Source organism: Macaca mulatta, chromosome 15 (genome assembly GCF_049350105.2).
Source record: "Macaca mulatta isolate MMU2019108-1 chromosome 15, T2T-MMU8v2.0, whole genome shotgun sequence".
In the NCBI taxonomy this organism is placed as follows: Eukaryota; Metazoa; Chordata; class Mammalia; order Primates; family Cercopithecidae; genus Macaca; species Macaca mulatta.
The window spans coordinates 123,811,855-123,835,428 of NC_133420.1; the positions used below are offsets into that span (position 1 = coordinate 123,811,855).

General features: G+C 55.9%; 1 protein-coding gene across 42 annotated transcripts in view; it reads left to right on the top strand.

The window, feature by feature from the left end:
* WNK2 (WNK lysine deficient protein kinase 2) overlaps positions 1 to 23,574 on the top strand; it is a 141,221-nt gene that overhangs the window by 35,252 nt on the left and 82,395 nt on the right. For all 42 annotated transcript variants that reach the window (XR_013404957.1, XR_013404958.1, XR_013404959.1 and 39 more), the window contains 4 exons: positions 11,208 to 11,380; positions 12,398 to 12,618; positions 18,859 to 19,016; positions 22,548 to 22,636. Coding sequence is in view for 37 of the 42 variants with exons in the window: in XM_028835342.2 (XP_028691175.2) it covers positions 11,208 to 11,380; positions 12,398 to 12,618; positions 18,859 to 19,016; positions 22,548 to 22,636 (641 nt within the window). In the remaining 5 variants the exon portion in view is untranslated. The remainder of the gene's footprint in view (positions 1 to 11,207; positions 11,381 to 12,397; positions 12,619 to 18,858; positions 19,017 to 22,547; positions 22,637 to 23,574) is intronic.

Here is a 23,574-nt window from a genome sequence, read left to right on the forward strand (position 1 = left end):
TCCATGTTGGGGGGGTGTCTGGGGCTGGCCCTGCACAGCTGCCTGTCCGTGTTGTGGGGGTGTCTGGGGCTGGCCCTGCACAGTGTGTGCTGCCTGCACAGCTGCCTGTCCATGTTGGGGGATGTCTGGGGCTGACCCTGCACAGCTGCCTGTCTGTTGGGGGGGTGTCTGGGGCTGACCCTGCACAGTGTGTGCTGCCTGTGTCCATGTTGGGGGGGTGTCTGGGGCTGGCCCTGCACAGCTGCCTGTCCGTGTTGGGGGGGTGTCTGGGGCTGGCCCTGCACAGCTGCCTGTCCGTGTTGGGGGGGTGTCTGGGGCTGACCCTGCACAGCTGCCTGTCTGTTGGGGGGGTGTCTGGGGCTGGCCCTGCACAGCTGCCTGTCCGTGTTGGGGGGGTGTCTGGGGCTGGCCCTGCACAGCTGCCTGTCTGTTGGGGGGGTGTCTGGGGCTGGCCCTGCACAGCTGCCTGTCCGTGTTGGGGGGTGTCTGGGGCTGGCCCTGCACAGCTGCCTGTCCATGTTGGGGGGTGTCTGGGGCTGGCCCTGCACAGCTGCCTGTCTGTTGGGGGGGTGTCTGGGGCTGGCCCTGCACAGCTGCCTGTCCATGCTAGGGCTGTGTGTCTGGGCTGTCTTGCCCTCAGGGCCAGGGCTGCCCCGGCTCCCTGGGGTTTGGTTGTCCTGAGTTGGCTGCACCCCTCTGCCCCAGGAACACCTATCCTGGCTCTCCCTCTTTCCCCTGTGTCCGAGGGAGAACGGATGGGCGTGGGGAGCCTGGATGTGACAGGTTGGCTGTCAGGACTCACACAGGGCCAGGGCAGCCTACTGGCTTCTGACCTTGAAGAGGGGGGTGGCCACCCAGTGACACGGCACCAGGACTTGTGGCTGAGACCAGGGGCCAGGACTGTGTCCCTCTGCCCCTCACCTGCCCGTGTTAAGCCCACCTGTAGGCAGGAGAGAAGGGCACCTGCATGTCCCTGGAGGGGAGGGGCATGGGTTCAAGCTCTCTCCCTTCCTCCAGCCTGATCTAGGACGAGGTGGCACTCTGACAAGGTAGGTTTCTGTCAGCCACTTCCCCCAAATGTGAATGGTCGGTATCCACCAATACCCCCAGTCCCATTGGTCAACATGCCGTGGGCGGGGCTGGCCACTGTCCTGGAGGGCCTGCGGCAGCCCTGGGTGATGCTGGGCTCGAGTCCCTCCTGCTCCTGTCTTTCAGAAAGTGCACACAAGGACAAATGCTCATCAGTTCTTCTGACCACAGTAGGGATACCTGCGTCCAAAAGTGTGGATATGGACCCTAGGGAGGAAGCCCTTTCCCTTTCCCCCCAGAGACCCCCTAACGTTAAGGATGAAGTGTGGATCGTTTCCAAGTTTGTCATTGGCTTCCTTTAAGGATGCCGGTCCTTGGGGAGACCCCTGTCCACAGAGGGCTGGGCAGGTGTCTGCTCGGGGCAGTGTGGGCCGAGGCTTAGCCCGTCTGGGGACCCGCAGTGCTGAGAACGGGGGCGCTCAGGTGGAAGAGGCTGTGTGGGGGCTCCTTTGCTTTTATGGAGCTCTAGGTCAGCCCTGCAAGCTTTAAAACTTTTATTTGGAAACAAAACACCCGTATGCCATATGCCCAGCTCCACCTGTTGCCACTGGCTAGCTCACCTGCTTCCTTGCTTGGGCTCTGTCATTTCTGATCCAGCTGAGCGCAGGTGCAGATGGTGGCGCTGGCCTTGGTGCCCTGCCCTGGAAGCCTGGAGAGTGCAGGCATGTCCGGGCCCCACCCTGCCTAGTGCCCGGCTCCTCTCGGCTGGGACATCACATGGTGTTGGAGGCCTGGGACCAAAGGGGATCCCCTCTTCCTCCAGGACAGGGTTCCCTGGCTGCAGCGTTGTGGGGGAGGGAGTCTTGGTTGTTTAAAGTGGTTCCCCCAGGGTGTGAATGAGCGTAGGTCCTGCCTGCTTGATCTGCAGGGGGCCAGGCCTCCCCTGGAGCAGGTGCACTACCCAGAGCCCATGAGGGTATATGCAGGGTGCATCTTACTGGCTGAGGGCTGGACACTGTGGGGGACGGGTGCTGCTCTCCGCCCAGTACACAAATGGGGAGCTGAGCTGAGAGGCAGGGTCAGTGTCTGAGCGTAGGTTTCACCCCGTCTCTCTGGTTGGAATAGCCTTTCCTGTTCTGTCCACTCTGCCCAACACCAGTGCAGGATGGGGCATGGTAGGGACGGGCCGAGGGTGAGGCCGGCTGTGGCAGCTGCGGTTCTGGGCAACTCCACCTGTTAGCACAGCCTTGCACCAACCCTGAGGAGACCTCCGACCTTTACTGTTTTGTGAAGGGGGGTGGGGCCCACTGAGTTAGAGCTGATTACCCTGCAGCCCAGCCAGGAGCTGACGGGCAGAGGGACTAACTGGACAGCGTGTCACAGCTGCTGTTGGGCAGAGGGTTGGGTCTCCCTGAGGCCCTAGCTGGGGAGACCTCCCTGGGGTGGCCTTCATGGCTCCATTCTGTGGTCCTGCCCTCCTCCTGGACTGCCCACACATTCCTGCCACGTGGTGACAGCTCCACTGGCTTCCCACAGTGGCCCTGTCTCTGCCCACGATGGAGGGTAATGGTTGGGCCTGGGATGGGGAGGGGGGGCTCCTGCAGCCTGCCCTGTGACCAGGGCTCTGTGGTGGGGAGGGTGGGGCCCTGCACAGAGGGCCTGGCCCAAAACTGACCTGCTGTGCTCATGCTGGGCATGGGGGCTTCCTTCAGGCAGATGGGTGGGGACCCCTGACCTTCCCTGGACCTCCCTTGCTGCTGGCCCTTATGCTGGGTGCTGGTATGGGGGGCCTGTATGGACTGGGCACCACCCCCATTGCATGTGTTCAGTAAAACCTAGAGGAGTCCCTGGCACGGCTGCCAGCTGGTCCCGGGGAAGGACAGCTGGAGTTTTGTACGTGCTCGAGGGAGCGTGGAGAGTTCGTGATAAGGCCATGGCAGACTGTCTCCACTCGTCTACTGGCTGGCAGGATCAGGCCTTCTCAAAGTTCAACATCCACACACCAGAAGGTGGACAGAACGATGCTGGGCCTGCCTCCTTCTAGACATGATTTAGAGTCACCCACGGACACCCCAAGTAATTGGCATAAGAGCTCCATCTGGCTCGGTAACGGAGGCACTTTCAACAAAATTAGTTATCTCTTTGCTTTGGTCAACTATGCACTGCTAATTTATGGTAGTGATTCAGTCCTGAAGAAAATCCTGTGGGCCTTAGAGTCTTATGAACTAAGAAAAGCTAGATTCCAATAGGAACGATGTGATGGCAGGAAAGTGTGGCAGGGCAGTCAGTGGGAGGCTTTTGGGAGGAGCCACGTCGTGTCCATCAGCTCCGTGGGAATGGAGGTGTGTGTCCTGGCTGGAGCTGGAGACATGTTTATTCATGTGTTTAGAAACAACTGGTGAAGGGCATCAGATTGCTGACATTTGGGTTCCATGGGAAACATTTCAAAAAACATTTTTAAAAAGTCAGTATTTATAGAATGCTGGAAATGGCATCTTTTACAACTGTTTGAACCTATGATGACACATTTTACATCCCAGCTTACCCCTGGGGCAGGCAGGCACCTACTTCTTTCTGTGTGTGGGTGACAGGGTGAGTACCGGTGTGTATGTTGGGGGGCAGGGTGCCAGGTGGCCTTTAAGAGAGTAAAGCTCACTTGGCACCTCCCCCTGTTCCCTCTGCCCCTCCCTGCCCCTCCCTGCCCCCTTTCTTTGAGGCAGGGTCTTGCTCCGTGGCCCAGGCTAGAGTGCAGTGGCAGGATCTTGGCTCAGCTACACCCTCTGCTTCCGGGCTCAGGTGATTCTCCCATGTCAGCCTCCCAAGTAACTGAGACACCAGGCGTGTGCCACCACACCCAGTTAATAATTCCTCCCTCCCTTTTCAGATAAAATAGTATGATTTACAAAAGCAACCAGGGGCCAGATGTTCAAGCTCAGGTGTCTGCCTCAGAGAATTATAAACTTCTTGGAGCCCTTGACAAAGAAGACTGAATGTGGGAAGAGCCCAGTGCCGCCGTCTCACCCCTACTGAGCACCTCCTTCTCCGGCTGCACTCACCCAGATGGAGGGCGGCATCTGGGACGGGTCACTGGCATCAGGGTCCCTCTTCTGTGAACCTTCTGGGGCCATATCAGCCTCTGTGACTCCTTGCCCTCCTTGGCCACTTTTATTTGGTGGTGTCGGGAAAAATGTTCATCTTTATAATGATGTTCTTTTTTTTTGAGACGGAGTCTCACTCTGTCACCCAGGCTGGAGTGCAACGGCATGGTCTTGGCTCACTGCAACCTCCGCCTCCCAGGTTCAAGTGATTCTCCTGCCTCAGCCTCCCGAGTAGCTGGGATTACAGGCACCCACCACCGTGCCTGGCTAATTTTTGTATTTTTAATAGAGATGGGGTTTCACCACGTTGGCCAGGCTGGTTCCAACTCCTGACCTCAGGTGATCCGCCCACCTCGGCCTCCCGAAGTGCTGGGATTACAGGTGTGAGCCACCGTGCCCAGCTATGATGTTCTTTTTAAAAACATGAATTAGAGAAAACACACAGTGGCGCACCTGTCAATACAGTTGTGTCATTTTGTTGCTCAAGATGAGGTTAAAGAGGGAACTTGGCTTTAAAGGAAGTGAGCGTGTTTGAAGACCAGCAGAGAATGCTGGAGGCGGCAGGTGGAAGAGCTCTGTCAGGCCTGCCCTTCGCTGGCCGGTGGCGGGTGCGCGGTGTTGATATCAAAATGGCTCCGCTGAGCCCACCGACCACTCACTACAGAGCAGGCCCAGCGCCTGCCTCTTGTCCAAGTGGTGCCCTGTTGCCTGGCCCTGTAGTGACGTAAACCGCCTACTGCTCAAACATCATGCCTGCCCCAGAGGCTGCTTCCTCCAGGGACCCCAGACCTGCCCATGCCTTAGATGGGGTGGCGGGGGGTACCCTCCTCCCCAGGCTGCCTGAAACTGGAGCTTTTCCTCGGGGCCAGGGTTGCCCTGACTGGTAATTTTTGGCACAGTGTGTAGTTGAATATTTATTGGTTTTCTCATTTGTTGGCTGCATTCCCATGGGATTGTGAACAGCCCTTTCCACATACGCAGAGCCTCCGTGACTATCTGAGCAACTCCAGACAGAGCATGGGGGATGGTGTGGCTTGCTCTGCAGCAGCCATGCCTGTGCACTTGCCAAACCCTGACCTCCTGGAACCAGACCCAGACCCTCCCTCCACTTCGTGATGAAAGGGCAGGCAAGAGCCTGCTGGCCCCCAGCTTGGGTCGACTGGTTCAAATCTTCCAGACCTGGGAATAGCAGGGAGGCCCTTCCCACCAAGAGGGTGTGGAGTGTGTGGGGATGCCAGGCCTCCTGAAGCAGTGGGGACACTCTCCCGGGGGTGGAGGGGACAGAAGGGGCCACATATGGTGGAAGTCTCATGCTGTCTTCCCAGTGTGTCCCTGTGGATATCATGGCTTTTGGGTGTGAGCACTTAAGTGACAGGGAGGCGAGTCCTTGGTTAGGCCCAAGCTCTACCAGAGACCTGATGCCCTCCCATGCTGCACCTGGGGCCTCTGTCCTGGGCCAGTTCTCCGTGCATGGGACTACTGTGGACAGAGATGCTCCAGGCTTCCTTTGGTTTTGATTTATGGCCCCATGGAACTGGAGCGAGTCCCTGCCGTAGGCTTGTCTTCCGGGGCTCAGCCTTGCTGGTTCTGGGCACTCCTCTGCCCGAGTGTGTGTGGGGCTCACCTCCTGGTGGGACCCAGTTCTGCCCCTTCAAGGGGTTGGATTTTGGGGTCCTGCCTAGCTGAAAGGGGGATGCCATGGAATCCCAAGTGTGCCCCTGGTAGGTCTGACATCTCCAACCGTTGCCCACTGGGGACTGTTCTGGCAGAGCAGGTGGCCCTGAAGTGTCATAGGAGGGGGCTGCCTGTAGACACCCTGGCATGTTCAGGGCAGGAACCTCTGATGCTCTCAGTCCACACCGAAGGCAATCCCCGGAGGTTTCCCAGGTATCCTGGGGGTGCTGGGAAGGCCCGTTGGGACCAAGAATCTTCTGACCATCCTGACTGTGTGACTCGTGCAGGCCCGGAGGGGCTTTGCTGCCCGGCTTGGAGGGTGTGTCCTGCCTCGCCTGTGTGTGACCCACAGGGCCTTTTTCCTAGAGCAAACAAGAGCTGGCATTGTCCCAGAATGCCTTAAATCTGTTGTCGTCTGATTGATTTTCACCACTATGAGGGAACAAGAGCCGTGAATTTGCATAGCACTGGGGACTTGGTAGGAAGAAGATTGGTGCTCATTGACCTTACCCTTCAGTGTCTGGGAGGGAGGAGTATCATGTTGAGTGAGCAGCCAGGATCCCCTGGCCCCTGACTCAACACCAAACCTTGAAGCACCGTGTGAGCCTGGCAGGTTTTGGGAATCGTTTAGGGATCAGGTGCATCTTCCTGCCGTGGCTTGCTGACTGTGAGCCTTCCTGGTAGGTTAATGAGTGAGTTCAGCCCACAGATGTTCATGGAGTTGCTCCTGCAATGCAGGCCAACCCGAGATCACCAAACAAGTGATGAGGATGTGGACAGGCTCTGTGGGGGGCAGCACACCCTGTAGGTGGGCTCCGGGCAGGACTCGGAGGGGGACACACTAACTGACCCTTAAAGTACCAAGCAGCCTGGGTGTGGTGGCTCACACCTGCAATCCCAGCACTTTTGGGAGTTCAAGGCAGGAGGATCTGTTGAGCCCAGGAGTTCAAGAGCAGCCTGGGCAACATAGTGAGACCACCATCTCTAAGAAAAAAACAAAATTAGCCAGCATAGTAGCATGCGCCTGTAGCCCCTGCTACTCAAAAAGCTGAGGTGGGAGGGTCACCTGAGCCCAGGAAATTGAGGCTGCAGTGAGCTATGATCACACCATGGCACTCCAGCCTGGGTGACAGAGTGAGACCCTGTCTCCCCTACCATAAAAATCACCAAGCAATGTGTCATGTTGATTAAAATAGTCGTGTGGCCTGGAATTTAAAATGAGATCCTCTTCCCTTCCAGGCCCACCTCTAAGAGGCACCATTAACCATTTCTGACTTTCGTGTCTTATATTTATCAACTTCGGTAGGTAACTGCTGTGAAAAAACAAAGACTGTAGTGCATGCAGGGTACGCCCCCCACCTCCCATTTTTTTCTTAGTCATTTAGAATGTGAACATTTTGCTCTGAAACTACAATGAAATCTTTTACACGTTACTGTTGGTGCTAAAACACTGGCAAAAATAACTTGTGCTATAAATGATTCTTTGAGTTTCTCCTAGAATCAAGGACTAAGCGCACTGAAAGGGAATCGTAAACTGACATGCTGTTTCCCAGAGAAGGCTTCCTGGGCTAACTGGCCTAGCTGAGCACTGCTATCTCCTCTCCAGCTTCCTTCACCCCCAGGGACCTCGAGGGTCACCCTGGGTGCATGTTTTTCTGTTGTGTTATGTTGTGTTGTGTGTTGTGGAAACATTTCTTCTGGGAACTTGTTCCACCTAGACTGCATGGGAAGTTAACTTTGAGCTCCTGCATGTCTGAAAATGAGTCCGGGCCGCCTGGCTTCGTGTCCATTTGGCAGGGTATAGAATTCCGAGTTAGCACGTTGAGGACACTGTCCCCGCCACCTGCACCCAGTGTCTCCTTTTAGAGTCACTGCTCATCTGGGCCGTCTTTTGTGGATAGGACTTGCTTGGGGTGCTGACATTTCACTAGAACAGCCTGGAAGTGGGCTGTTCATTTACTCTGACCTGGCCTTGGTGGGCCGTTTTATTCTAAATCGTTCTCCTTCCAGCTCAGGGAAATGCTATTCTACCATCTGTTTATACTTCCTGGTTCCTGTTCCTAGAACCCTTTTGACATAGTTTGACTTCCAGGCAGTTCTTCCATGTCTCTTAATGTTTCTCTTCTATTTTCTTTCTTCTCCTTCTCTCATTTGGTCTTTGGATCTTTTTCCTTTTTTTGTTTTTACATATGAAAAATTGAAGGGTAATTTGCATGTAATGAAACACACAGAACTTAAAGGTGCAAGTCGAGCTCTGACAAACGCACATAGAGGTGCAGCCCACGTGTGCTGTTATGATGTGGAACATGTCTCTCTCACCCCCGACCCCGAGATCTCTTGGCTCCCACTTCTACCCACCCCGGAGGCAACCATTATTCTGATGGCATCCCCCAGATATTAGTCTGTCTTTTCCAGAGTTTCCCATGAAGATGGGGTCCTACCGGACATAGTCTTTTGTTTGGCCTCTTTTGTTCGGTGCGAGGCTTTCGGCCTTCCCCTCTGCCGCTGAGAGGCAGGAGCGTGCTCCTTGTGGCTGCTGAGCCATGACCCCATTTGGATGGGTGCAGCACGGTTCATTCACCTGGCCCCAAACGTTTTTGTGGTTTCCAGGTGGGGCTATGATGAATTATGCTGCTTCCAGTATCCAAGTCCATTTTTTATGGACTTACGTTTTCCTTCCTCCCAGATGGATCCTGGGAGGGGAGTGGCTGGACACAGAGCAGGTGTGAACCCTGCCAAGCCGTCCTCTGAGGGCTGCACCACCTGAAGCAGTGTGCCAGGTGGGGCTCGCTGTTCCCCAGCCTCCCCAGCAGCTGGAAGTATCCATCTTTTTTTTTTTTTTTTTTTTTTTTGAGATGGAGTCTCGCTCTGCCGCCTAGGCTGGAGTGCGGTGGCGCGATCTTGGATCTTGGCTCACTACAAGCTCCGCCTCCCGGGTTCACGCCATTCTCCTGCCTCAGCCGTCCGAGTAGCTGGGACTACAGGCACCCGCCACCACGCCCAGCTAATTTTTTTGTATTTTTTGGAGAGGCAGGTTTCACTGTGTTAGCCAGGACGGTCTCGATCTCCTGACCTCATGATCTGCCCGCCTCAGTCTCCCAAAGTGCTGGGATTACAGGCGTGAGCCACCGCGCCCGGCCGTATCCGTCTTTTAATTTAGCCTGTCTGGTGGGTGTGGGGTATATCTCAGTGTGGTCTTTGTTGGCATTTTCCCAGTGACTGATGATGCTCAGGCACTTTCCGTGTGCTGTTGGCCATTTCTGTGTCTTTGGTGAAGTATCTGTTCACATGTTTATTATTGAATTTCAGGAGTTCTCTATACATTTTGGATCTGAGTCCTTTGTCAGATTTATGTATTGAGAATAGTTTTTCCCAGTTTGTGACTTGACTTAAATAAATAACCATTTTTTTGGAGATGGGGTCCCGCTGTGTTACCCAGGCTGGTCTCGAGCTTCTGGGCTCCAGCCATCCTCTGCCTCAGCACCCCGAGTAGCTGGGACTCAGGCGTGAGCTACCGCACCTGGCTTAAAGAGTCGTTTTTGATGAGTAGAGCATTGTTTGCATTTTATTGTCTGGATTAAACATGAACTTTTTTGTACGCAATGTTTCACTGGATTATGGAATATCTTATTTCTAAAATAACACTGAGCTTGTTAGGAAAGGCAGTCCCCATCCCTGTGTTAATTTGCAAGAGCTCTTTCTCGAGTGTTCCTTTCTCAATAGAAGCTTGATTTTACTTACTTGTGTCAACTCTTGAGTCTTTATGGGAACATTAATTAGATGTTTTTGGGAGTTGCCGTTGGTCTCTGAATTCTTTGTTTTCTCGGTTGGCCCCATCATGACAGTGGCTTCTCTGGGTATTGCCTGGCCCTGTGGTGATAGTCATCGCGAAGTCCCATACTGGAGTGAAGGGGAACATGAGGATTCCTGCTGTGGGGAGGGGTCTGGCGGATTGATGGAGGAAGAAGGGTCTCATGGGCGTGGCCGCATTTGGGATGTAATTTTTTTTCCCAAGATGACCCTTGTCGCCATCCTGCCGCCCGCTTCTCCTCTCTGCTTTGGAGTCTGGCTTGCTTGACGTTCTTTGGGCCTTTCCGGAAGGATCCAGGGGTCTGGGCTTGCCTTTACTTTCACTCTGATCTCTCCCCTCATCAGTCCAGATTTACTTGCTTTCTGTCTGTTTAGAATTCCCTGGAATTTTGCTGTTCTGTGTTCAGTTATGTTTCTAGTTTCCTTCTGAAAATACACGTTTCTTTTCTGACGTTCTCATGGGAATGGTGGAACGGAGGCCGGCATTGCTCCGTGGGCTCATTGGACCAAGACAAGGAGTTGATCCTGGGGGCAGGCCCGGGTGGAGGTGAGAAGGGCGTGGCATGTGTGCAGCAGGAGGAGAGTCCTGGGGCCTTTGGGCGTGGCTACCACCTCGTGAGGGGAAGTTGGAAGCACATGGAGCCTTCGGGACCATGCGGGCTCCCTGGATTTATTCTGAACCCTCTGTGGAGAGAATCTGTTGAAGTATTTGGAGGAAGGGAAGGGCCAGGATCCAGGGGGACTGCAGTGAGGGAGGAGGTGGGAGACAGGGTGGCGAGGGATGGGTGATGGGAGTCAGAGGGGAGAGGCGGAGGTTGGGCAGGCGGCGGGAGGGTGGCCGGTGCTGGGGCATGTTTGAATGTGGTGCCCGGGGTTGCTGGTCCCCTTGTGGGATGGTGGGTGGAGCGGGAGTGTGGGGCATGCACCTGACCAGGGCTCCCGGGTGATGATGGTCGTGTTTGTTTGCCGTTTTCTATTGTAAACTTAGGTCAGTGATTGGTTCTGCTGGCTTGTGTGGACACAGTGGGCCAAAGGTCTGGGGAGGTAATCTGCTGTGTCCCTCCTGCACTGGAGGGCCTGGGCTGCCCTCTGGGCTGCTGGCTGGTCAGTTTGTCTCTGCTGGGGCTTTTCTCTTCCCTCTATTCTCAGCTGTTGTCTCAGTCACCTGTCTACGTCTCCTCTGTTCCAATCTACTGGGCCCTGAGCACTTCCTCCGAGTTGTGTATACATTAGAAGTAAACTGATGGTTCATTCTTTTCACAAACACACAGAATGGGAGTGATTGTGGAGGAGGCAAAGGCCTTAGAGGTGTATTTTTGGGAGAAGTGCTCAGGTGTGGCTGTGTGGATTTACGAGACCTTCGGCTTCCTAGGATGTCTTTTTGCTGAGGTTCCTTTGTGGGGGCTGTGTCCAGGGTTGTGGGGGCCTAGGAGTCAGCAGTTATGGTGCCAGTGTCTGCGTGCCCCTCTGTCGTAGCCGCTCAGCTGCCTGTGGGTACGGGAAGGGTTGGTCCTACTGCGCCGCTGGGATGTGACACCGCCGTGTCCCCTCCTGTGTCCCATCTCTTGCTCACTTAGCATGTCTCTGGCCCTCTAGGACCGGAAGCTCACCAAGCTGGAGCGGCAGCGGTTCAAGGAAGAGGCCGAGATGCTGAAAGGCCTGCAGCACCCCAACATCGTGCGCTTCTACGACTTCTGGGAGTCTAGCGCCAAGGGCAAGCGGTGCATTGTGCTGGTGACCGAGCTGATGACCTCAGGGACACTGAAGACGTAAGCTCCGCTTCCGGAGGGCTGGGGCAGGTCCTGGCATGGGTACAGGGCCACCATAGCTGGGGGTGAGGTCTTGGGCTGCTGGGGCGGTCCTGGCTGGTGCCTGTGGGAGGCTGTCTCCTCTTTCCTCTCCTGTGTGGGATGCCAGGAGGTGGAGGTGCTTGACTTCCCATGGAGATGGTTGATGTGTCTGTGGTGTCTGGGCCTTGTTTCTGGCTGGGGTTCTGTTTCCGCCTGGGAGCCAGCCTGGCACATCCTCAGGCTCAGGACGCAGGCTGGGCAGGGTGCACAGTGGGGACTGTGGGATTCTGAGGACGTGGAGGTGGTTAGCGAGGGTTGGGGAGTGGGGAGTGGGGTGGCCACGGCAGCTTGTTGCTGCTCACTAAGCCCCCAGTCTGCACTGTGGGGATGGGGGCTCCCCGCCTGGTGCTGTATCCTGGGTCCACCTGAATCGCTGGACCCTGCAGCCTTAGGCAGGGCCTCAGTGCCCCTCAGCCAGGCGGTTTCCCTCATAGGTGGATGTGCTGCAAGGGGAGAGCCTTTTCTCGGCTTCACCCACCACCTCCTCCTAGGTCACAGCTCAGGGCAGGCCACACAGGTGGCCAGTGGCAGGGAGAGCCCCACCTGGCCCCTGTGGTTCTGACAGGCCCTGGGCTTTCGTAACCCTCACCCCCGCGCCTGAGCATCTGCTGGCCGGGACTCTGTCCTGCCTTGGGCAACTTGTAAGTCAGCCTGGCACCGTCTCCCCATGAGGCCAAGATGGAGCTTAGTATGAGCTTTAGCAGCCAGGTCCTTGGCATGAGGGGAGCAAGAGGGTCGTGAGCCCACCCTGCTGCCTGCTCAGGGGCCTGGCTCCAGGGCAGAACTGTCCGGCCTTCCCATCTCACCTTCACTACCTGTCACAGGTGTGCGTCACGTGCACTGGAATGGACTTCCTGAGCAGTGTTAGGCGGGGGCTTTGCTAGGGGGCCGCTGCCGGTGAGCTGCTTGGTGAGCTGTGCCTGTGCACCCCTGCAGGTACCTGAAGCGGTTCAAGGTGATGAAGCCCAAGGTTCTCCGCAGCTGGTGCCGGCAGATCCTGAAGGGCCTGCTGTTCCTGCACACGAGGACGCCGCCCATCATCCACCGAGACCTGAAATGCGACAATATTTTTATCACCGGACCAACTGGGTCTGTGAAGATTGGCGACTTGGGCCTGGCCACTCTCAAAAGAGCGTCATTTGCCAAAAGTGTGATAGGTAAACCTGCTTCTCCTCCCCAGGCCCTGGGAGCCCGTGAGAAGCCGGGCAGTGTTCAGGGCTGGCGAGCATCCAGTTTTGTTCAGACCTGGTGCAGGAGACCCAGTGGGAGGAGCATCTGGGCACGGGAGCCTCAGGCCGGGGTGTCTGGGCTACGCCGCCAAGCCTTTGGTAGCTCAGCTGGAGGGCCTGCCCACTCGTTGGATTCCCAGGCCACTTGGGCTGGGACAGCTGACTTGGCTCCCTCCCTCCCCTGCTGCCCCCGCCTTGTCCGACTCTGGCCCCAGATGGTCTTTGTGTTCCCTCCCTGGCTGTGGCTTGGGTGCCAGCTCTGATTGTCTAGCAGGGGAGGTGGGCTGGGTGCCGATGCTCGCGGTGTGTGTGGGCGCTGTGGGCACTCGAGAGAGGGAAGCTGCCCTGACCACAGAGGAACTTGGGAAGTTTGTAGCCAGTGATGCTGGAGCTGTCTCAGTGGGCAGGAAGGGGCCACCCAGGCTGTGAGGCCCAAGACAGTGAGAACTTGGAGTATCTGGGGAATCCACATACCTGCGGAGCGGGGCACACAGCAGGCACTGTGCACAGGGGAACAGGGCGCCGAGTAATTAATTCAGTTTGTTGGGCATTTCAGGCCTCGGTGCAGGCGCCCCTCCTGTGAGAAGCCTTCCCAGCCTTCTTTTGGGCTGAGATGCCCTCGACCCTAGGGACAGCTTCTTTGCAGAGACCAGGGGTCTGCGTTGTGCCATGTGCCTGGTCCCACGTGTGTTCCTGGCACAGTGGGTGTGAAGTGTCCACTGGTCCTGGGTGGGGCCTCCACGGACTTTGAAAAGATGCTTGGGTGGTCGTGGAGCAGCTGTTTCTGGGGTCAGGATGATGGGAAAGCTCCAACATGTGCACGGCAAGAAGCATGGGTCAGGGCTCAGGAAGCCCAGATGGGACCCGATCGGATTAGACTGGGAGAGGCTCCCTGATTTTAAGACCCAGTGTGCCCCTAATGTGAGGGCAGGACAGTGAGCAGTCGATCTTGGGGCTTTGTGAATTCTTAGTTCTGCTCTATGTTTGGGGACAGAACTTGGCAGGTATGGGGAAATGAGACTCCAGAGCTGCTTTGGTTTGGGAAGTGTCTTCAGAATGTGACATCTGGGGCAGGGTGGCTGCCCGGGGGTGGCCCTGTGGACACAAAGCCTCTGGCATTCTGGGGGAGCTGAGTGGTGGGGCATAGGGGCTGACCCAGGGTTCAGTTTCCCCATCTGTGAAATGGGTGTATGGGTGAGGGTCTCCACTCCCTCCTGGAGGGGCTGAGAGCAGGGGCCCAGGACTGTGGAGAGTCCATTCCCCAGGGCTTTGAGCTCTGCACACTTTCTGGGCAGATTTTGCAGGTTTGGCCTCGGAAGTGGTAGGAACCCAGGTCTCAAACCCCGGGCGCAGTCGGGTGGCAGGAGGGAGGCTTGGGATCTCCCACTCAGGAGTCAACACTCCTGGAGGAAGAAGCACAGCCCACTGTGAAGCGGCCGCCCTGCCAGAGCCCCTCGGCTTCCTCCGGCTGGGTGGCTCTTTGCCCTCTTGGAGATGAGGTTTTGAGTTGCTGGATCGGGTTGAGATGAAGGCCAGGTGTTTCCAGCAGGCACAGTGTGGAGACCTTGTGACCCGCATGGTTGCCCGGCTCTGTGGGCTGTCCCTCGTCACCCCAGCTTTTGCTCCGCTGGAGTCCAGGAAGCTTTGGTTAGAGAGGCTGCAACCAGGGGTGTCCTCAGCTGCTCAGGCTCCTAGAGAATGAGGCTGTGTTGATGTGACACCCCGGGGCTCTGGGCAGTAAGGCCAATCTTCAGCAAGGGGCCAGCAGCTGGCGGGGGTGGAAGTGCGGGACTGTGGCCAGTTCGGGGGTTCCCCTTAGGCCCTATTACCTAGGTGTCCCCCAGCTCCTATGAATGGGAGCCCCAGGTCTATTTATAGGAGCCCCCCAGGCCTGTTAGTAGGGCTCCCCTGGCCTGTGAATGGTGTTGGCTTTGGCAACCCACAAGTGCTGGCCCTGGTGGTAAAGGGGTCCAACCCTCCTGGGGTCTGTGTCCTTCTGGGATGCATGGTCCTGTTGGAAGGACAGCCTCAGGCCATAGGCCCCTGTCTCCTCAGGAGGAGGGCCCTCCCTGCTCACCAATGAATGCCCTTGGGGCAGTTGGTGCTGTGGGCCCCTTTCAGCTGAGGCTGTCAAGGTCTCCTCTTGCAGATAGGAGAGGAGAGCAAGTAGGCATTTGGTTTGCACTTTACATGTGGCCTGTGCGAGGGACCAGGGTCAGCCACCGGCTTCCCAGGGCTGCTCTGGGAGGGACCTGGATAGATTGAGGGAGACGGGGTCCCTGTGCCCGATGTCATTCTCATTGTGAGGGCCCCGACCATGACCCTTGGGCCTAGCCATGTGAATGAGCAGGGTCTTGTGTGCCTCGGAGGTGCCCTGCCCACCTGGGAGGGCTTCCTGGAGGAGGTGATGATGGAAGCAGATCCAGTGGTGAATGAACTGAGGAGGGACCAAAGTGAACCGAGGGTGGTTACTGTAGAAAGAGCCACCGGCTGCCCTGGATGATGGGAGGGGTTGGGCTGTTGAGTGGCTGTGGCACTTTATCCAGACCCTCTTTGCAGCCCCTAAGCAGCACTCAGGGGGGCTCCAGGCAGTGGAGCTGTTGCTGCCAACAGGTGCTGCCTGCTCACCTGCCCCCCTGAGAGCCCGGGAGGTGGGTTCTGCCTGTCTGGTGAGAGGAAGGATGAGGGCCGTCTGTGTTGGTTTGGTTTTAATAGAAATGGTGAAGATAGTTAGGGCTAAGGAATCTTTTGATTTCCCTAAAGAAAGTCATTGGTCTTTCGTTACAGATCTGGAAACAAGCAAATCCTAATGCAGGGTGGTTTTCAGGGGATACAAGGTGATTTTGGCATGAGGCTGGAGTGGGTCCCTCCCTCCTCTTATCTAGCCAGAAGCAGGGACCCCACCCTCCAGGAACCGAGACTGCCTAGTAACCACAGAGGGCTGAGCCACAGCCGCTTCTCCTTGAAAAGAAGAAGGGCCATTCTGCCAGAGCCCTTATCTGCCTGCGGCAGGAGGGGTCTGGGGAGGGGGCTGTGTGGGGCCTACACTGCCAGTCGGCACAGGCAGGCCCTGGCCTGGCTGAGGGAGACAGAGCCCTGACATCCTGACTTTTGCACAGTTGTTTGCAGGGACTTCAGGTGCAGATGAATGTGCAGAGGGGGCTGCGGGCAGGGGTGCCCCATTGGGTGGCTCTGCAGCTGATGGCTGTCCACGGAGTGGGGGGCAGTGGGTGAGACTGTCCACTGGACACACACATACATGCCCATTTTTAGAATTCAGATTTAAGTGACTGCAGTTTGAGGGAAAGATAAAAAGAGTCTGAGTGCATCAGTGTCTGAGCACCAGCGTCTGAGCATGTGCAAGAGTGGGCTTCATGAGGGGGTCCCTGTGCCCCCACTCAGAGCTGCCCCTATATCTGTGATCCACCCCTCAGAGCCAGGTTGTCTGGGGCCTTGGATTAGTTCCTACAGAGTAGCATCCTCGGTTCCTGAGGGTCTCAGAAGAGCTGGAGCCCAGGGACACTGTCACCTCTGTTAGACCCCCCAGTACTGTGCTGGCAGCCAGGCCATTGGGGTCCTCGCAGGTGCCAGACAGTGGCTGGCTCAGCTCCTGGCTTCCTGCCCAGCAGCCCTGGGGTTGGGGCTCCCTTGAAGCTTTTTCGTGCATGCAGATATGGCCGGGCTGAGGGCCTAGGATGTGGCTGTGGGGCTCCCCGTCATACCCTCCTAGCAGGAAGGAGCTTTGTAGAAGTCCCTCTCAGCAGTCACAGGGCTGGGGTAGCGTGGGTGTCATTGTGGACAACCGAGGTGGCCCTGGGGAGTGAGTGCTTCGCATCTGTGGCTTGGGGCTTTCCCCTGAGTCAGCCGTCACGTCTCCCTGTGTGCCCGCTGCCATTAGGAGGGCCTCCTTGGTGGCTGTGGCAGGTCCAGGCCCATGCAGCAGGCAGTGAATCCCTCCAGGTGGCTGCCAGGGGACCCCTGGACACATCAAGAGAGTGGGAGAGGACAGGGAGCAGGTGTTCACGTTGTGGTCAGGCCAGGCTCCCAGCCACAGCTCAGGCCACTTCCTTTTGTGGCATTTTTGCTTCCTGCTCCAACAGGGCTGCTATTTAGTGAGAAGCTTAGGAAAGGAAAGAAACTTAAAAATATTAACTTAAAAATTATCAGTACAGGGCTTGGCACAGTAGCTTATGCCTGTAATCCTAGCACTTTAAGAGACTGAAGCAGAATTGCTTAAGCTCAGGAGCTGGAGGCTAGCCTAGGCAACACAGTGAGACCCCTGTCTCTACAAAAAAAAAAAAAAAAAGAGAGAGAGAGAGAAAAAGAAGGAAAGGGGAAGGAAGGAAAGAGAGAGAGAAAGAGAGGGAAAGACAAAGAAAGAAAGGAAAAAAAGATAAAGAAAGAAATTAGCCCAGCGTGGTGAACACCTGTGGTCCTAGCTACTTGGGAGGCTGAGGTGGGACGATTGCTTGAGACTAGGAGGTCAGGGTTGCAGTGAGCTGTGTTCATGCCACTGCACTCGAGCCTGGGCAACAGAGCACGATCCTGTCTCAAAAAAAAAAAAAAAAAAAAAAAGTCTAGTGCAGCAAATTTTCAGTATAATCATGTGGTTGAAAAACCCAAAAGGATAAAAGTTCCCAGCACCAGGTCCCTCCACTCAGCTCCTGTTGTTTCTCATGGGTTCTTCCAGAGTTCTGTGTGCGTAGACTGAAATCTAAACAATATTCTGGTCCCAATTTTTATCTAAAACGTTAACTTTAAAAAAGAGTGGCCAGGCATGGTGGCTCACACCTGTAATCCCAGCACTTTGGGCACTTTGGGAGGCCGAGGCAGGCAGATCGTTTGATGTCGGGAGTTCGAGAACAGCCTGGCCAACATGGTAAAACCTCATCTCTACTAAAATACAAAAAAATTAACTGGGCATGGTGGCGGACGCCTGTAGTCCCAGCTACTTGGAGGCTGAAGCAGGAGAATTGCTTGAACCTGGTGGGTGGAGGATGCAGTGAGCCAAGATCGCGCCCTTCCATTCTAGCCTGGGGGACAGAGCGAGATTCCGTCTCAAAAAAAAAACAAAAAGTAACACATTTTAAATTGAAATGACGGGTAAACAAAACATGTGCTTTTAAAACGCACTAATTAGTTAGCATGAGCTTTTAAAAAGAAACTAGAACATTTTGAAGACCTTCCAAAGTCAACAAATATCCAGACATTAAAAACATCCGTACTGAAGTCTCTAGTCGCCTTTCCTTGCATTCAGCGTGACAGACACGCACCCGGACTTATATTAATAAAAAGGCCTTTCCAGTTGCTGTGTTATGAACGCAAAAGCTTATTATAGAGAATAGAGAAACCCCAGACCAATATAAGTAAAAGAAAAATCAGCGCTCGCGCCCGCAGACGTCATCTTGCCCTGGGAGTTTGGTTTTGCACAGGTGAGACCAGCCGGCACGTCTAGCCTCATGATCATTTTGCTCAGCCTATGGTAACTTCGCCACGTCCTTAAAACTTCAGTCAAGACACTGTTTGTGCATCTCTTGTGTTTAAGAGCTACGTGCAGTTCCCTTCTTAGCAACTCTGTGGTTCTGTCAGTGGGCACCATTTTCTACCCCACCCCCATTCAGGGGCGCTGTCTTCGGTGTTGCTGATTGTTGTACGTGCTGCGTGACACTGTTGTGGGATGGGCTGAGTGTACCCAGCCTTTCCCCGCGTTGGGACATTTAGGGGTTTTGCGGCTTTAGGTAGCTCTGTAGTAACCCAAGTTCTTTGTGCTCCAGGGCATCTGAACGTGGCTGCAGCCGAGCCTGTGGCAGGATCACAGTGTCCACAGGCGAGGGCGTGCTCAGGGGTTTGCCTCCTTCCAGGCTCGGACCCCGTCCCCTGGGAAGTCGTAGCCTCCCAGCTTATGAGCAGGGGATGGCTCTGTCACCTGATTTCTAACTCTGGACTCCTGTGGTTCCAGGTGGAACTTTTGGAACCCCTCCGTCTGTAAAGCACACCTATGTCCCAAGTGAGGGGCAGGGCTGGCCCTGGGGTCCAGGTGTTCTGAGTGTGCCATGGGATGTGGAGGGGACATGGGGCTCTGGGCAGCCAAAGCTCCCGGGACACTGGCTCCAGCTCTTCCTGGGCCCGTGGCCAGCTGACCACTGTGTCTGTTGCTTCTGGGCGCAGGTACTCCCGAGTTCATGGCGCCCGAGATGTACGAGGAACACTACGATGAGTCCGTGGACGTCTATGCCTTTGGGATGTGCATGCTGGAGATGGCCACCTCGGAGTACCCCTACTCGGAGTGCCAGAACGCGGCCCAGATCTACCGCAAGGTCACCTGTGTGAGTCCACCTGGCCCCTTGGTTAATTAATAAGGACATGGAGGCCTTGGGCCGTGCCCTGGGCTGGGCTCCATGTGCCTCTGTGAAGCCCTCCTGGCAGCTGGGTAAAGAAGGAGATTGGCCATTTTACAGAGGGGGAAACGGAGGCTTAGTAGGGGGTTGGTTACTCAAGGTCTCCTACCTGAAGTGATGGTGGTGCATGGGGCGCTGTGGGCAGTGCTTAGCCATGGAGGCTGCTGCTCTCACAGCAGGGACGGTGGGGAGACTGAGGCTCAGAGAGGCTGGAGCTTCACCATAGCCCCCTGCCCGGAGGCGTGCCCAGGCCACCCATCCCCAGTGCGCACACTCTGGGCTGCCCAAAGGCTGCCTGCTTTCCTATCTTATTTTGAAACAATGGTTTGATTTCTTTTTCAGCTAAACCAGTCACCCCTACACCAAGTGTGTCTCTAGGCAGTCGTTAGCACCGGGCAGCTGGGAACATTAATCCCTGTTTTGCTGTCGCTGTGGTTTTTTTTCTTTAATCGGATGGCTTCAGCTGCATAAACAGATGTGTCTTGTCCTCCCTCTGTGGTGGCCCCGCTGGGTGGGGGGAATGCAAACAGAACATCGGGAAATGGAATGGCCAGGCCGAGGCTTTCTGTGCCTGTTTTCTGCACCGTGCGTCTTGTCGTGAAGCCCAGGGGCCTGCAGAGCTGTCCCTGACATGTGGTGTCCATGCTGAGGGCCCAGGCTGCCCTGATCCCTGCAGTCCCTGCTGTCTCCACATGCCACCTGACCGGATGGGGCCGCGCTGCCCCTTAGTGCTGCTCTGCGGCACTGTGGCTGCTTCTGCCGGTGCACCAGGGGCTGTGGTCCTCAGCAGCTGTGCAGCCTCACCCTGACCCATCCCTCCTTCCTGAGCCCTCCTTGCAGATTACTTGCATTTCTGTCCCTTGGTTGTTGTAAATCATCAGTCGCTTGGTTGTTCTGAGCCCCTCCTGTGTGCTCTTGAGGACGTGGGAGGGCAGACGGAGTTCTTGGCTCACTTGTGGGCCTGGGTCAGAAACTTCACAGACAGGTGCACAGTTTTCCATGGGTGCTGGAAGGAGTAGGGACCTGCGGGCTGTGTGCAGCGGCCCTCCAGGGAGGCAGGGATGGTCTGCAGCAGGGGGAAGTGGGGCGCTCCAGAGATCAAGAGCTCCATTTGCCAGGACTTGGGGTGCTGGTGTGGGATGGGAGGGCCCCTGGGTTCACTGTGGAGGGTGGATGGTGGTCTGTCCGGAAGCCATCCCAAGGGGCTGGTGGTGCTCCTTGACCCTGTGGGTGTACACTACTGGGCAGAGCCCTTAGGTTCTTCACTCCTGTGTCTGCCCCAGGCTGGGGGCTCCAGCAGCCTCGGCAGGTGGTCGTGCCCCCACTGTCCTCCCTGACCTTGGGAACATTTATGCTTTATATTCTGTATATTAAGAGTCAGGTGAAGCTTTTGAAGGCTGAATCATGTTGAAGGAAGAAGAATGTGATAGTTGGTACCCTCCATTGTGTTTAAAATTTTAAAAAATTAGTTGCTCATACACCGTCTCACTCTGCTTCCAACACAAAACAACCTAGCAGATTGCAAGCGGCACCTGGCCCCGCCCTGCTGCTTCTGAGGTTTGAGTCCGGTTGCAGGGCTTGCCCTCTGCTCCCTTCATGCACAGCCATCGGCTGGGCGAGGAGCCACCGTCCCTCAGGCTGCCACCTGCACCCCCCTGCAACAAAGCCGCATGGCCTGGCCCTTTCCCAGCAGCAGTGACCACAAATAGTACTTCTGCACACTCAAGGAGGAGGTGTAGGGAGGAAGCCCAGGCGTGGTTAGAAAGGCCTGGCTCTGTGGGAGGCGTCCCATCCTCCGCGTCATGGCGCTGCCTCTGCCAGCCTCCTGGCACAGGGGCCCTCATGGCCCTACTTGGGAGGCTCGGTGAAGCTCTGATCAACACCTTTCCAGAGACTGACTGCTGCATTTGAGGTGTTAACCCCAGTATCGAATTCTGCAGCTTAGGTGGAGGTGTGCAGTGTGTTGTGGCTGGGGTGATGGTGGCTTTGACAGACATAGAGTGACCCAAAAGGTTCTAAATGGTAGGAGACCAGGCTCCCGGCTTCAAGCAGTGGGGAGGGGAGACCTTGGAAGGGAATTGCAGTGGTTTCACAGAATTCTCCAATTTATTCCCTGCTCTGCTTTATCTTGCTTCATCTGTGGGCATAGAGTTTCCATCAAAGTTGTGAATTTTTCAGCCGTTATGTCTTTATGTTCCCTTATCCTTTTTGGGATTCCAGTTTTATGGATGTCATGTGCCTGTGTGACCTTGGTAGCATTCCAGATTCTGAAATGAACGGAATAGAGCCTCAGTGACCATTTTTCTCTGCTGCACCACATCTTCAGGTTCACTCGTCTTTTTTCTGCAGTGTGTAATCTGCTGTCAGTCTGCTGCGGTGAAGTGTTCGATTCAGATGTACTTTTCATCTTGAGTTCTATTTGGTTCTGTTTTTTTTCTTTCTTTTTTTTTTTTTTAGACGGAGTCTCGCTCTGTTGCCCAGGCTAGAGTGCAGTGGCCAGATCTCAGCTCACTGCAAGCTCTGCCTCCTGGGTTTACGCCATTCTCCTGCCTCAGCCTCCCGAGTAGCTGGGACTACAGGTGCCGCCACCTCGCCCGGCTAGTTTTTTGTATTTTTAGTAGAGACGGGGTTTCACCGTGTTAGCCAGGATGGTCTCGATCTCCTGACCTCGTGATCCGCCCGTCTCGGCCTCCCAAAGTGCTGGGATTACAGGCTTGAGCCACCGTGCCTGGCCTGGTTCTGTTTTTATCTCTCATTTTTGTATGTTCATTTTCCTTTACTACTTGTGTGTATCTGTGAAGAGTTTTTACCTCCCCGTTGCAGCCCCTCTCATTTGCAGGTCTCTTTCTGTTGGCCGGCTTTTCCGCAGGCTCGTGGGCCACGTTTTCTTGCATCTCAGCATTTCTAGTAATTTTTTATTGGATGCTGTACATTGTACACATCCTGACCTGTGTGAACTCTGCAAACTGCCCTGCCCGCAGCTCCCCGTGGTTCTTTGCCCGACCCTATGGCGTTGACTATATACATGTGGTTTTGTGTTCTGGTCCTCAGCAAAGGCTGGAGGGGACCCAGGTGCAGATACTTTGGGCTCTTTTTTTTTTGCTGTATGCTCTCTTCTTTCTGGAATTCTGCCTGTGGCCTCCTCAGCCTCCCTGAACTCAGCTCCACCCCTCAACTCAGGGGGCCACAGGGCTCTGCTGGGTTAAGGTGCCTTGTTTGGGAACTGCTCTGGGCAGTGAGCTGGGGCCATGGGGGATTGTGTCCGTTTCTCCCAGAGCCCACATTTGGCGCCGCCCTGTCATCTCTTTCGCATACTTTGCCCAGTTTTCTAGTGGTTTGTGCAGGTTAGTCTGATGCCCATGTCCTGCCGTGACTGGAAGTAGGAGTTCCTCCCACCGTGGTGGAGACCTCGCCTTCCGCAGCCGGTCGGGTCAGGTAACTCTGCTCTCTCCCTGTCAGGGTATCAAGCCGGCCAGCTTTGAGAAAGTGCACGATCCCGAAATCAAGGAGATTATTGGGGAGTGTATCTGCAAAAACAAGGAGGAAAGGTGAGTTCCCCTGAAGGGCTGGGTTCTGGGGTCCGTCTCCAGCTGAACTCATTCCAGCTGGCATTGAGAACTGTGTTCTTGATGAGAACACTTCAGGACAGACAGGTTCAGGCCAGGGTGTCTGGGGCACATCAGCAGGGGCTGGTGGGCACGTCGGTCCTGAGTGCGTGTGGGCGACGCCAGGCCAGGAGTCCAGGCCTCACGTCCTTGTCGGTCATCTGGGAACCTGCTCCTTGACTTTGGGGACAGCCCCCTCCTTGGCTTTGGGGACAGTCCTGTCCTTGGCTGGCTGCTCCTCCAGGACCCGGCCTGTAGTGTCTGAGCGCCCGGGGCTTCCCCAGCCCGTCTGCTGCTCCCTGCATGACTCCCATGCCAGCGGCTCTAGATGCGGGCCTCCCTTTGGAGCCCTGACGTGTATTTCGTGGACCTGGTTGGTTGACCCGTCTCAAAAACAGCAGGCCTGGAACCGCTCCACAAAGCCGGCTCCCCACCTCCAAGCAGGGTCTGTCCTTCCCAGCCGCTCAGGCGGAAGACTGGGGGTGCTTCCTCAGCCTTCCCTCCCCCTCACACTGGAGTACACCCACCATCTGATGTGACACCCCTCAGCAGTAAGCAGGGATGGATTCTGGATCCTCGGAACCACGCAGGTGACTCTGGAGCACACACAGAGGAAGCCAGGCCCCAGAGTGCGTGCTGTGTGGTTCCATTTACAGGGTAAAGGGGGTTAGGTTAGTGGTTAGGGAGGCTTCTTTGGGTGGCCAAGGCCTGCAGAGCCCCGAAGTGGTCACAATGGCAACAGCCTATGGCTCGCCCTCCTGGATCCCGCATAGAGCCTTCGAGGCTGGGTCTGGCTGGGCCCCCGGTTCTGCAGGTCCTCTCCTGCGGCTCGCCCTCTGCCCTGCTCTCTGTCAACTGGCCAGTGTCCTGAAGGAAGCCCC